A 13,383-nucleotide genomic window follows, 5' to 3' on the forward strand; every position below is an offset into this window, starting at 1 on the left:
TGCGTTTTGTATTTACTGGGGTATGTCTAAAAAATCTGATATGCAATGGCGTTGTCGGGGTATGAAAAAAAAAACTACTACACTGTACTTGTGTTAGTATGTGAGGTATTTTAAGCAAATAAAAATTTGAATTATCACAATCCTATCCTTAAAATTAATTAGTTCCATCAAATTGCAAAGGTTTAAGTTTCTATCAATTCATGTGAAAATAGAGTAACTATTTTTGTACATCATATAAACTACATTTAATTTTTATAATGATTTTAATTTTAATTTGAAATTCCTATTCAAGCAGCATTTAAAAATATTCAGTCGGATCCCAAAGGGATTTCTGCAACTGGACACCATGCACAGAAGTCAATCCATTCCATTTCCTGTAAATTCTTACGTGAATAAATCTCATGGGCCCTGTTTGAATCTGTAAATTAAAACAAAAATACATATATTGCATTTATTGTTCCAGAAAGCGTGCGATATCACATGTGCTCAAATATAGAAAAGTTTCTATGAATTTCATTCTTGCATAATTTTGTCTGATTGGAAATCTGACGCAGGTATTTCAGTAGTGTAATAATAAATAGAAATTTTAATTAAGAATGCTTCTCATTTTATCAAGTAAATTCATATTCCGATGAGCACAATTTTACCTTGATAAAATAGTTTTTGCCGGAGACTACCTGTTCTTTATATGCTCGAGCTATCAATGGTAAGTACTGCCCTCTGTTGTATCCTAGCGGAAGTCGAATTAATATTTGCCATCGAACCTGGATATGAGAAATTCGATTGACGCCTTTGTAAATCAGTTTGTGGCATTTATTAAAAGGTGAACCATTTATGATTATATATTTTCTAATTTTAATAAATTATGAAAACTATACAATGTATATTTTTTGTTAGCCATCTAAACTACAAGGGAAATAAAGATGCTGTGAAAGAAAAAAAAATTGGCATAATTTGCTTTTTTTTATTAGATAACCTTAAAATTATGAAGAACTATTAATATGTCCATTAAACTATCCAATCAAAAAGATTTCCTTGTTTCTTTGAATATATGGGAAGCTGGACAAAATGAAAAAGCTGTCATAATTTGGGCGGTCAAGGAAATTTACGTGTTTTATTTCAGAAGTCATAAGCCTCAGAAGCTGGGAAAAAAAATAAACAACTTAAATAAGCAATTTCCAGCTATATGATTTTTAGATTATATACTTTATTTGTACATACGGAATCCACAAGCTGTTGAATTTCTGGGGTAGCGAGTTTTGTTCCACCGATTCCGCCGACACGCCGAATGGCGCCATTAACACTTACGAAAGCTATACAAGCTAAAATAAAAGTCACTGTTGCACGATAAGCCATCCTGATTTAACACAGAAATCAAATGTAACTGTATTAACACTAATTAATTTGTATATTACCTTTGTCCTTTGATTGGTCATTCTTTTTTCAGCTGTTACTGGTATTAATTAATCAAATTAAGTGCTAAACACGTAGAAGTAACAGGTCAGGTCAGATTATGCAGTGGCAGGATGTAGTTAGTGTTAGTATTAGGATCTCAATTAAGAATCCTTCTCTTCAATGTTTATTGAAAATTACATTGTATATCAGAATGACAACGTGCATCAATGAACCGAAGATTCTGTAATAGATTGAGGATTTTGACCTCGAACAAAAGCAACAACAATTACTTCACATATTAATTCTGCAACTGCAACTACTATATTACATCGCTACTACATCTTCTTCTACATGGAGACCTATCCTTTGGATGAGACCGAGGTGCTGTGTCGCATTAGCTGCTGGCACGGAAAAGATACCTCAGGGCTCAATGCTCCTGAGTACCAAGTATAGATCTGAATTGCAGCAAGTAGTTTTGTTTCAATATGAGTTCAAAATAATCAAAAAGAAAATCAAATATAAAAACTACTAGTTCTACTTTATTACTTACAATACTTATTTTACTGTTTTACTATTTTTTTCGAACAATGAAGGAAGTACTACATTACATGTTGAAGCAGCAAACTTTACTTGCGCAGTCTATCAAAGCTCTATTTTTAAGGGTAAAGAATACGTTGACTTTTATGCAATTGGAAACGCATTTTTAATTTTAATTTCTTTTTCTTGATTTTTAAATCATTGTGCACAAAATCTTTCGTAAAATGAAATTTAATTTAATTCAGAAATATAACCTGAAATCTTGAAAGAATAAAATATTAAAATAACATGTAAGATAGAACTTCAATGTACTTGACTATGCAAATTGTTCTCTTTCCAGACTATGTTTGGAAATAAAGAAAATTAATATGAGAACATGAAGAATATTTCATTCCTTTCAAATTTGTGAGAACGAACAAAATCTACCTTTCCAAAATCGATCAAATAATAAACTTATGACATTTGTTTTATCAAGAAAAAAGTAAGAAGTTCAATGATATTTTCTTTTTAATCTATTTAATAAAATAATACCGTAAATCTGGAATTTTTTGCATCGATTTTATTTTGCGAATCTGGGTAAAAATGCTGTTGATTAATTTTTACGTTTCAAAATTTTGCGAATGACCACTACTTTGTTTACATTTTTTTATTGTTGAATTATTATTAAGAACAATATTTTTGCGAATGCAATGAAGTCGCAAATTTGCTAAAAATTTATCTACAGCAAAAATTTCCAGATTTACGGTATTCTTTAATTTAAAGGTCTGTGTTTGATGCAGGGACCTTGTCAGCAAATACAATCTATTACAAACTTTAAAGCACATTTTTTTCTGGTTTCATAATTATGAAAAGGAGCACATACGGATCCGACTGGTTGAAAGGCAATGCTAACTCCTCCATGCCACTTAATCCCATCTCTGATGTTTTAGAGGTCCGTGTTTGCTCTGCTCCCAATAAAGCTTGAATATTGTTTGTTTTAAGGTTTATTTAAGGAGTAACTATCTAAGTTTTTTATTTCATGATGTGATCAATCGATTGACTTGCGTGATAATTTGCATAAACGCCGAAGGCATTTATGCATAAAATTATCACGCAAGCCAATCGATTGATCATCGTCATGAAAGCTGTTGTAAGGGTAGGAAATGCATTTAACCATTAAACAAATAAACCCAACTAACAAACAGCATCTCTTTCCTAACTGATGACTTACAATTTGATGACACTTTTTTTTTATTTCGCGATATTCATGTAACAGGTGATAAATCAATGGCAGGAAAACACGTATTATTTGTATAGTGCTTTAATTCTGACTATGCAAAAAAGCATTTGCTTCAAACATATTTAAAAATATCTGATCGGGTCCAAGAGGGATTTCTGTAACTGGACACTATGCACAGAAGTTAAACCAAACAATGGTTTGTATATTCTTGCATGGATATACCTCATTGGTCCTGTTTGAATCTACAATTTCAAATAAATATACGTTAAGTACATGTAGTTATGTACATGTATATATTTATTCATTTGATATTTAATGCATTCCAATATAATAAGCTGATTGTAAACCATTTAGAATCTGAAATGAGCTCATAAAAAAGTAATATTTTCATCGATGCATAATATGTATAGTATCAAAACGTGGAAAAAAAGGAAGAATTTTTTTTACAAGCTTAAGTAGCCTTGAAAAATCACAAAAAGAAAATTTTGTCGCTTTCTCTAATATACTTTAAATCTTTGATATATTTCAAGAAATATAAAACATACAATTATATTTCAATCCTTCATGTACCATAGAAATCGTTTTATGTTTTGTTTGACAAGCTTGATATAGCTGATAGAAAAAGGATATTTGTACGAGGTGTTGCGTGAAAAGGGCAGATGGAAATGTAATGAGTCATGCATGTACAGGGAGGAAAAACGTGTATTTGGAAGTTCGTGTTATGTTAATTAAAAAGTTGCGCATTGATGATTAAGTTCTGTATGCAACACTCACTGTAATCTAAACCGTCATTTAATGAAACTTTCTGGCATTATCATTTCAATAACAAAGAAATTGTAATTTATAAAAGAAGAATTTTTTTAGAACTCCATTTATTAGGAATAATAATCAATTGAGCTTTGATTTTACCTTGATGAAATAGTTTGTGCCGGAGACAACCTGTTCTTTGTATGAATGAGCTGTCAGTCGTAAATATTGTTCTCTGTCGTATCCCAGGGGAAGTTTACTGATGATCTGCCCGCGCACCTGCATATGATGAATTAAATTTTTTTTTTAATGAATTAATGATACATTTTTTAAAACAAAATATTGATTGTAGATGTAGTTATTCATGTCAACATTATCAAAGGGCAAAAAGGAGGGGGGCGGATACCCATTGTAATTTTCTTATAATTATTGATTTAAAGTTCTAAATATAAGAATTCTTGGTCGCTTTATAAAGAAATATCCTTTTTATACCCCATCCTTTCAAAATTATCATTATGTAAATTATTCCATCGTCAAATTTTCCTTTTTTATACTAATATCTATTACTGCTTGTGGTGTTTTAATCTCTTAATTTATTGATACTCAAGAACATGATCCTTGTACATGGTTCTTGTACGTTAAAAGTTGTTTTGAAACCGAGAAAAGCTAACTGAAGGAAAATTGATGTAACAGAACTTTTATCAACCTTGTATAATGTCGCCAATTTTGAAATTCTATGGTGAATATAAAGACGGCATGTCCATCTACTTGATCAATACATGACTTAAGGCGGTTGTTATCCGTCAACAGGGGATGCTTACTCCTAGCTCCTAGGCCACTAGTTCCCCATCTAGACCTGGGACATCGGGGAGGGGGGGGGTGATTGCCTCACAGATGTGTATTGTTTATTGGATTCTTAATGATTTTTTTATGCTCGCCATTTTCAATTTCTTAACTCTTTTATTTAGTCGAAAAATTATGTCCTTAAAATCCAAAATATTTTTCAAAGCATTTCAATCGATTGGGAGACATAGGATTGTCTCCAAAGGAAGTCTTCTCTTGAAATTTTTCTCTCTTTTTTAGAGTGTAAAGCTAACATTCGAGAACATTTTGAAACTAAGTAAACTCATTCGTATTTGGGGGCAAAAATATTATTATCATTTAGGATCATTATTCAGAATTGGCTGTCAGTCGATGGACGTTTACATTACTAACACTTCTAGACAACTTTAAAGATTGCTTCTAAAATCATTGAAATACCTTTAAAGTATTGAATATTTGCTGTTCAATGACCAATTATCTTTAACAAAATTTACTCACGGAATTGACAAGTCGTTGGATTTCTGGGGTTGCCGGTTTTGTTCTACTTAGTCCCCCGGGACGACCAAAAGCATTTACACTGATGACAGTCAAACACAACAAATTGAGAACTAATGTTATACGAATGGCCATCTTGATTTTATAATGAAAATGCCTCTCCTCTCAGACATATATCGCAGCCTTAAATAGAGACGAAGACCTCTGATAGATTGAGCATTTCAAAACCAGATGTTACTGCTACGTTTTTGATTGGGTTTTTGACTCCAAGCATTTTCCAGACAGGAAATATGGTGGTAGGGCATTATTCCTCTAATTGCTTGTCATAAACTATAAATGCCTCTCTCTTATTTTAAAATGATTACATACAGCTGCAATGTATCTTTGTCTTTTCGTGGCCTTGTTTATATATAAATATATATGTGCACATATACTACACGTACAGCTCTTATGAGTATGATTTTTATATATTTGAAGCTATAGGCATTCCGCAAACTTTTTCAACTTAGTTGTTGTTTGAATTATACTTCTCTTTCTATGGGGAAGATAATTGCTCACACTTATTGCTCAAGATCACACTTGTAAATTAAAATCAAAACAAATGAAACATACTCAGAAACCATGAATTAGAAGATTGGCTAATAAAGGTGATTATTTCTATCAAAAAGGCTCCATTAGATTAAGAATAAATTTTAATTCAATAATGATATGACACCAATATTTATGATTGATCTTAGTATATGAAAGAGAAGAACACAAGTACTATTCATAAGTAAAAATGCTCATTGAAAAAGGTGTAGATAATGAACAGTATTCGAGCGCAAAAGTCCATTTAATATCACAAAATAGGAGCGTAGCAAACACGGGCCTCCAAAACATCCTCTAACAGAGGTGCATGGCATCAGGTGGCATGGAGAAGTGAGAATCCTCTTGTCGACCTGTCATACCCGCCGTTTGCTCCTTGTCATGATCGGGAAATAACGAAAAAAATCTGAGGACAACTCAGTGTGTAAATAATTGGCCTTACAATCAGTATTAGCAAATCAATCAGCATTTGACTTTATGATAAATTGTAAATGCTGACAAGGCCATTGTATCGACAATAGAACGTAGGAAAGGTGACTTTAAACGAGACTGCTGATATTCTTCTTCAACAACTTGTTTGTCAATAAGTCGTTTTCGTTTTAGAAATTCATACGTAGAACATGCTGTTCCGTAACGAATCAATTGAGAGGTATAAACTCCGTATGCCGGGAAATACTGACAGTTATATTGCTGCATAAGTAAGGACCAGAAAGCTGACGATTGAAAAGTAAAAGTCATTATGTTTATCATAAAGCTTTGTTGTTTGATTACCATTAACGTCTTTTTCAAGTAAAATATCCAAGTATGAAACAGATGTTTCATAATTTGTGGTATCATTTATCCCAATCTCACCAGGATATATCGTATCGACGTAGGAATGGAAATTTCCATTGTTAATTGACTATACGTCGATATATCTAAATGGCGAGGTGAAGGCCACAGCAAGTGTTTTCTTCTTTTCACGCATAAGATTTTGCACAAATTCTTCTTCATATGAACAAAAAAATAGGTCTGCTTCATATGGATATAAAAATAGGTCTGCTTATAATGGAGCGAAATTGGTACCCTTGGGAATTCCAATAGATTGTTGAAACTCAAGCATCTTTTTGATGTCAACTTAAGAATACTTGTGTGTGGAATCAGAATGTGTTTTAACAAAATAATTTTGCAAATGACCAGAGACTAGTACGTATTGATCGTGTAATCTATCTTATTCTTTTTCACTTCTGGATTATTGAATACAGAAGGATAGATGATTTTCATATTGCCCCTCAATACACGACTTTAACATGGATCTGATACATTTAATCCATTCTGAGAAGGTGTCAATGGCTTGTTTTTCATATCTGGCCCATCGTCTGGCATAATTTTCCATAATATTCATGAAATTCCGACGTTAGTTGAAGGATCGGGTTTCCCTATATTTAGGACCTTTTAAAATAAGTGATCTAAGGTCCTTATTATTAACTATATTTCCGTCACCTGTAATAACGTGTCCAGCAGGACTATAGTTATAGGGCGAAGAAGAACATGAACACGATGGAGGATAATGTTTCAGATACTAGGTATCCAGGCTATGTAAAGTTTTTTTGTAATTAAAAAGTTTGGATGCAATGGTCGATGTATATTTGTAGGAAATACAAGGTGTAGTCTTTGACTTGAAATATATGGTGGAATACAAGACTAGACCCTTTTGTGATTAAGAATATTACTTATATTGGCATATTGAAGTTTAAGGAAAAGACGGATTTTTTAGCTGCATTTTCTCCGTAAAACGTGCTGGTTTAAAAAGCCTGTGACTTGAAATATCCATAATCACAGGCCTGAGCTTATATTCTGCTGTCGAAGAATCAAAAATTGGACTTTTCTTGGCCTTTCCAAGAAGACTATTTAAAAGTTTCAAATGGACAGATTATAGTTTAGTGCGAATTTGATGTAGACCTAACTGTTGATTTACATAAAGTAGTAATGAATCAAAATAGACATCGTGTATTGCAGGTATATTGTAAGACCAATGCCCATGACCACGCTTAAGTCTCTATGTATGGTTAAAAAGTCTCATTACATTTACATTGCTACACTGTGGACAGGAAAGATTTCCAAAACTATCTACATTGTCATTACATCCATAGGGAAAGGCCGTCCCTAGTTTTCTAATCCAAATTTCTTCTCGTTGTCTACGGAAAGGTGTACTTAACGACGGACTATTTGTGTGGTGATAAATCTTTTCGAGAATTCTAACTTTCATTGACAAAATAGAATGATCAGGTAAATTAAAATGTTAGTATAAAAGCTGCTTACCAGCATGATTTATTTGAAATCGATGACCTGATATTCTTTTATTAAGTGATCCCTTGGTTTCACCAACATAAACAAGTCCACACAGATTACATTCTATTCCATAGACAATATTAGAAGATTTGCAGTTAAGATTTTCTAGAATTTTGGTTTAAAAGCTCTGTCCAGTAAGATTACTGGAGAAAGAAGTGTTAGTGATCAAAATGTCACAGGTTTTACAGTTTTGCACAGAATGTTTTGAAACAGAAGCCATGGGATCGGAAAAGGAATTATCAAAATATCTGTAATAGAAACCTTACATTCCTTCAATTTTTTTGCATTATTTTTTGGTTTTATACCAAAACTGGGAATCTGAAGACTGTACATATGACATATGTTTAATATCCCTGAAGATTATCCTAGGTGCACCAAATGAACTCCTTAAATCTTTGTCCCTTGTAGACTCAAAAGAGTGTGACGCCTTTTTATACTGGGCGAAGCACCTGCCAGTATCATTTCGTTATTCTGTGTACTCATGCATGAATAGGTACCGAACGACAAGTATCCTCCGGGACAGAATGTCTACCAGCAGGGATGCATGTCCGGTGGTTAAAAGAAGGACACGAAGATAACGAACAGTATTCAAAGTATGAGCAGAGCAAACACGGACATCCGAAACATCAGAGAAAAATAACATAACAAGATGTTGAACAGATTTTGCTTCATATACATTCAAAAATAGGTCTGCTTATAACGGGGTACAATTTTTACCTCTCCAAAAACCACATATATTGTTAATCAGAAACTCAAGCAACTTTTTAATTTCAACTTCAGATAACGTATGTGTACAATTTCTTTTAACATTTAGTAATTTTGCAAATGACCTATGGCAAGGTAAGTAAATTAACGAATTCAATTTTTATTCAAAAAGCATATTTCAATGATGTCAAAAAGCCTGTACTTTGATTTATTGTGGGGAATAAATAGAGTTAATATGTTTTATTTTGTTGGTTTTGGTTATAATTTGTGATTTCAAAAGTTCCTTGGAATGTTTTAATGTCCACATCTGATTTACACCATTTTTCGAATATATTGTTGAACATTGCTCTTGAAGTTTTCCTTTTTCACTACTGTTAATATTTTTGTTCGGAGTAAAAAAAAGAGAGAGACATTTTAAAACATTTTTCGGAACCCGATATGTAACTTTGTAAGTATTTTTTGAAGTTTCAGAATCCATTATTGATATTGTGATTAAATTCATTTCGGTTCTTTGGAATATTAAAATTATTTTAACTGACATAAGATTTAAAGAATTTCCTCCTTAGAAAGGGATCTATGAATTTATAAATTGGATTATCACTTGAAGAAATAAATCCAGGTTTCTCTAAAATACAGGGACGAATACGTGCTGATCATGAATTCTATTTAATTCTTTTTTCACTTCTTGTTTTTGCAATATTACTGTAATTCAGAATGTTCAGGTTATCTACAATTGAATATAATTTGAGGGGTTTCCATTGTTACCCATTTACTCGAAATACACATGCACTTTTAATCATTTTATTCAGCAATAGAAATTTATTAACGTATGTATAGGTTTCGTGTGGAACAAACTGCTTAAACTTATTCCGGATAATTCTTAAATATTTTAATCTAAAAAAGTTCAAACATCACAGAGAAACACAATGTCAAATTATAAAGTAAAATAAATGTATTTATTATTTCTATAATGTTTGAGCGGAGGCTGAGTTTATTAAATGATGTTCAGTATATAATAGTTTAATTAATTGCAGGTTTTATAAAGCCAGTAGTTTTATTGTTACTTAATTAAAAAAAAGTCCAAGTAATTGTCATTTAATAAATTACCTTTAAAGGTAATTGATCCTATCCCTGACAAATTATGCATAAGTATTTTGAATTAATTTGTATAAGCTATGTAGTAGTGTGTTAATTCACTAGTTTTATTGATTGATTGTGTATTTAACATCCCTATCGAGAATGTTTCACTCATATTGCGATGTCACCGTATGCCGGTGAAGGGCTTCAAATTTAGACAGAAAAATAAATCATTTATAAACTTTTGGCACTCAAAGCCATTGAAACAAAATTGTTAGGGTCCTGCATATTCGGTTGTACAGAAAACGCCTACCGCTTATTGGTCATACGGGACCTACGTTTTTAATGTCATATCCGAAAAACCGGTAACTATCACTTTAAATGCTGAGCGTTTAGCGAAGGAACAGTCACTACCTATGTTTACGCCGCGAACGAGAATCGAACCCGGGCCTCCCGATCACAAAGCGAACGCGCTACCACTAGGCTACCGTGACACTAGTTTTATAATCATAGTCTTATTTTCGCTATAATACAATATAAGTTTTATTTGAATAGGCACTTTTCTCTGTACTCAGTTTCGACCTTCAATCAATGTCATATTTTAAAAATTTTTTTTTAAAGTTTATCTTCAAAGTGAATAAAATATCCATAGATGAAATGTTTTACAACGTTTTATGAATTGAAATCTGCTGGAAATCTCTTTTAAAAGATTTGCAAAACAAAGTTCAGCAATTAATGACCAGTCTATGCAGGAATATGTAAATCAAATAATGATTAATTATAATTATAATATTCAATAACTTGACCAATATGACGTACAACTATGCAATAATTCACAATAACAACAAGCTGTGTAAAAGTTATGATGACAGGGGTGTGTATTGGCAACATTTGGGTGAAAGGTTATATGCTATAAAAGTCGTGCTGTGTACGAGAACTAATCACTACCAAAAATCCGATTCATTATGAAAGGACTTTCAGTTATCGCCCTTGGCCTCCTCTTGGCGATCATCACCGAGACAAATTGTATTCCTGGCGGCCTTGGTCCACAGGAATTCGCAGGACCCGGTGAACAAGCTCTGGTTCAAAAGGTATGCTAAATGGGTGCATTGAGGTAAACTTTTTCCCTCTCATTAAAGCGTATTTTCATCTTTTTTGTTATATTCACAAATTACATCATAAGTATATAATATATTTAACTGAGAAAGTAATTATTTTAAATTCTTCAATATCAGTAACATAAATGAATCTGTCAAATCCTCTTACAGAATAGGGATGCTATTATCCGTAAATTACCCTCATACATGAACGGACCATTCGGACCATTGAAGGCTCAGGTGTTCAGAAAACAGGTTGTGAAAGGAACAAATTACTTTATCAAGGTACATAAAACACATTGAGAAAATTAATTTATCAAAATACGTCAGAAAACTAAACAATCAATCAAGCTTAATGAGTTAGAGTATTTCAATAAGGTTTTTAAAATAAATTTTAGCTTGTGTAAAAATTTGTAATCTTTTTCAGGTAAAAATGCAAGGTGTTCGCGCTCGTTACTTACATGTGAAGATTTACACCAGTCTGAACAACCGTAGTAGGGTAGAAGATGTCAGAGTGGTGGCCCAGTATGACCCAATCGAATACTTCTAAAGACCAGGAACACCATGTAGATTTTTCATGCAATGAATATATCAAAATTCAAAATATGTCGTTTTATTATCTTTTCATTTTCAGTAGAATTTATTTTCAGGACTTTGCATGGAAACAGGTATTAATAATAGTAATAGGTAGTCCATCATGGATTCAAAAGCTCTTTAACTCTTTACGAACAAAAATACAGCGGGTTCCATCAAATCATTTTTAACTTATAACTCCTCAAAAAATATGAGTAAAGGAGAATCTACAGGAGTAATATCCAACGGCATATTCTAGAAATGTTGTTCATCAGTCAAGGATGCTTAAAAACTTCTAGGAACATTTTGAAAATTTGAAATCTTACCACAATCTATAGTATTGCATCTACCAATATTCAATACCTTTTTAACACTTGCCCTCTGTCTTCCAGGATTCAATACGCAAGATAATGCTCTACATGAAATATGGAAATAACAAACAATAATCAAGCTCAGAAGTTCATTAAAACAATACATGTATGGACAGAGAAAAAAAACAGACCTCAAGAATATCAGAGGTGGGATCAGGTGCCATGTAAGAGAAAGCCTTCCCTACCGATCGCTCACACCTGCCATGTGCTCCTCAAAATGTTCGTTCGTCAACATTCCAGTCAATGATAAATTTTATTTACTGACAAAGTCATTGTATTAGCCATAGAATTTGCGTCTCAAAACAAGGCTTTTAATATTCTTGTATAATCAACTTAATTTTCATGAGATGGCTTCCTCTTACGAAATGTTCTTAGATAGATCTTGTTCTTGCGTATCAAACATCTATGAGATATAAACTCCATAAGCATGTAAAAAGTATATTGCTACTTAAAAAAGGGAATAAACATCATCATTTTTATCAGAAAGTTTTGGTGTCGGGTTACAACTTGTGATTTTCTAGTCTTGATAAAACATCTCCGATATCTGTAAATGTTGACATGAAGGCTTCAGAAATAGATTTTGCCTTTTCATATGAATGTACAAATATAGATTTGCTAAAAAGGAGTGCAACTAATACCCTTGGAAATTGTGTATATAATTATAATTCTTAACAAGATCATTTGGCAAATGAACAATGACATGGTATAAAAATTTACAAGTTCCATATTTACTGAAAACATATGCTGTTTAACATTTTAAGTATCCACTTCTAATTTACAAACTTCTCAAATATATTGGTGTACGGTACTACTGAACTTTCTTCTTCACTGGTGTTAATATTTCAGACATGAGTAAGAAAAGCGTCTTGGTAGAACATTTACTATAACATTCACTAAAAATGTTTATGCTATTGCTTGTCAAAAAAGTGATTTCAACTTTTCATAAAATTCCTTATCAATGTGTTGTTGTACAGTAATCCTGAACGTCTTTAAGTCTTTTTTTATATGGAAGAAGGTGGAAGAGAAGTGTTAAACTAAAAGAATTGCTGAATTCAATTAGAATTGTAACTTTATATGAAAAGTAAGGTTTTAACTAGATTGAAGTCTCTCTGAAAGATTTTGTTACACTTTTCAAAGTCATTATTTGCACTCGCTCATTAATAAATTAAAAATAAAATTAGCCTTTTAGCCTTTATAAATGTTATTAATAAATTAGCATATGGGTGTATAGCTGAACGAATAAAAAAAATTTTGAATAAATTAATACATACTCAAAATGGATTTTTAAAAGGAAGATATATTAAAAAAATTAGATTGATTTATGACATCATGGATTATACAGAATGCAATCAAATACCAGGACTTTTAATGCTTATAACTTTGAAAAGACTTTTGATATATTGTGGAATTTTATTTATGAAACACTTGA

The 13,383-nt window shown here is 31.9% G+C and overlaps 3 protein-coding genes across 3 annotated transcripts; 1 reads left to right on the forward strand and 2 right to left on the reverse strand.

Moving 5' to 3' along the window:
• Positions 1 to 298: 298 nt before the first annotated feature.
• LOC134274527 (cystatin-A3-like) lies at positions 299 to 1,429 on the reverse strand. The gene is made up of 3 exons (XM_062756835.1): positions 1,222 to 1,429; positions 648 to 764; positions 299 to 418 (listed from the first exon to the last, which is right to left on the reverse strand). Exons 1-3 carry the CDS (start codon positions 1,354 to 1,356, stop codon positions 299 to 301), a joined length of 372 nt encoding a protein of 123 aa, XP_062612819.1. The 5' UTR covers positions 1,357 to 1,429.
• A 1,787-nt stretch (positions 1,430 to 3,216) lies between these two features.
• Positions 3,217 to 5,424, reverse strand: LOC134274627 (cystatin-A-like). The gene is made up of 3 exons (XM_062756924.1): positions 5,219 to 5,424; positions 4,061 to 4,177; positions 3,217 to 3,393 (listed from the first exon to the last, which is right to left on the reverse strand). The coding sequence occupies exons 1-3, from the start codon at positions 5,348 to 5,350 to the stop codon at positions 3,274 to 3,276; spliced, it is 369 nt and encodes a 122-aa protein (XP_062612908.1). The 5' UTR covers positions 5,351 to 5,424; the 3' UTR covers positions 3,217 to 3,273.
• A 5,454-nt stretch (positions 5,425 to 10,878) lies between these two features.
• On the forward strand, positions 10,879 to 11,560 carry LOC134274736 (cystatin-A-like). Its single transcript, XM_062757001.1, has 3 exons — positions 10,879 to 11,004; positions 11,182 to 11,295; positions 11,438 to 11,560. The coding sequence occupies exons 1-3, from the start codon at positions 10,879 to 10,881 to the stop codon at positions 11,558 to 11,560; spliced, it is 363 nt and encodes a 120-aa protein (XP_062612985.1).
• Positions 11,561 to 13,383: the final 1,823 nt, after the last annotated feature.

This window comes from Saccostrea cucullata, unplaced genomic scaffold (assembly GCF_032062105.1).
Source record: "Saccostrea cucullata isolate Sc308-1 unplaced genomic scaffold, CSIRO_AGI_Scuc_v1 ctg15742, whole genome shotgun sequence".
In the NCBI taxonomy this organism is placed as follows: domain Eukaryota; kingdom Metazoa; phylum Mollusca; class Bivalvia; order Ostreida; family Ostreidae; genus Saccostrea; species Saccostrea cuccullata.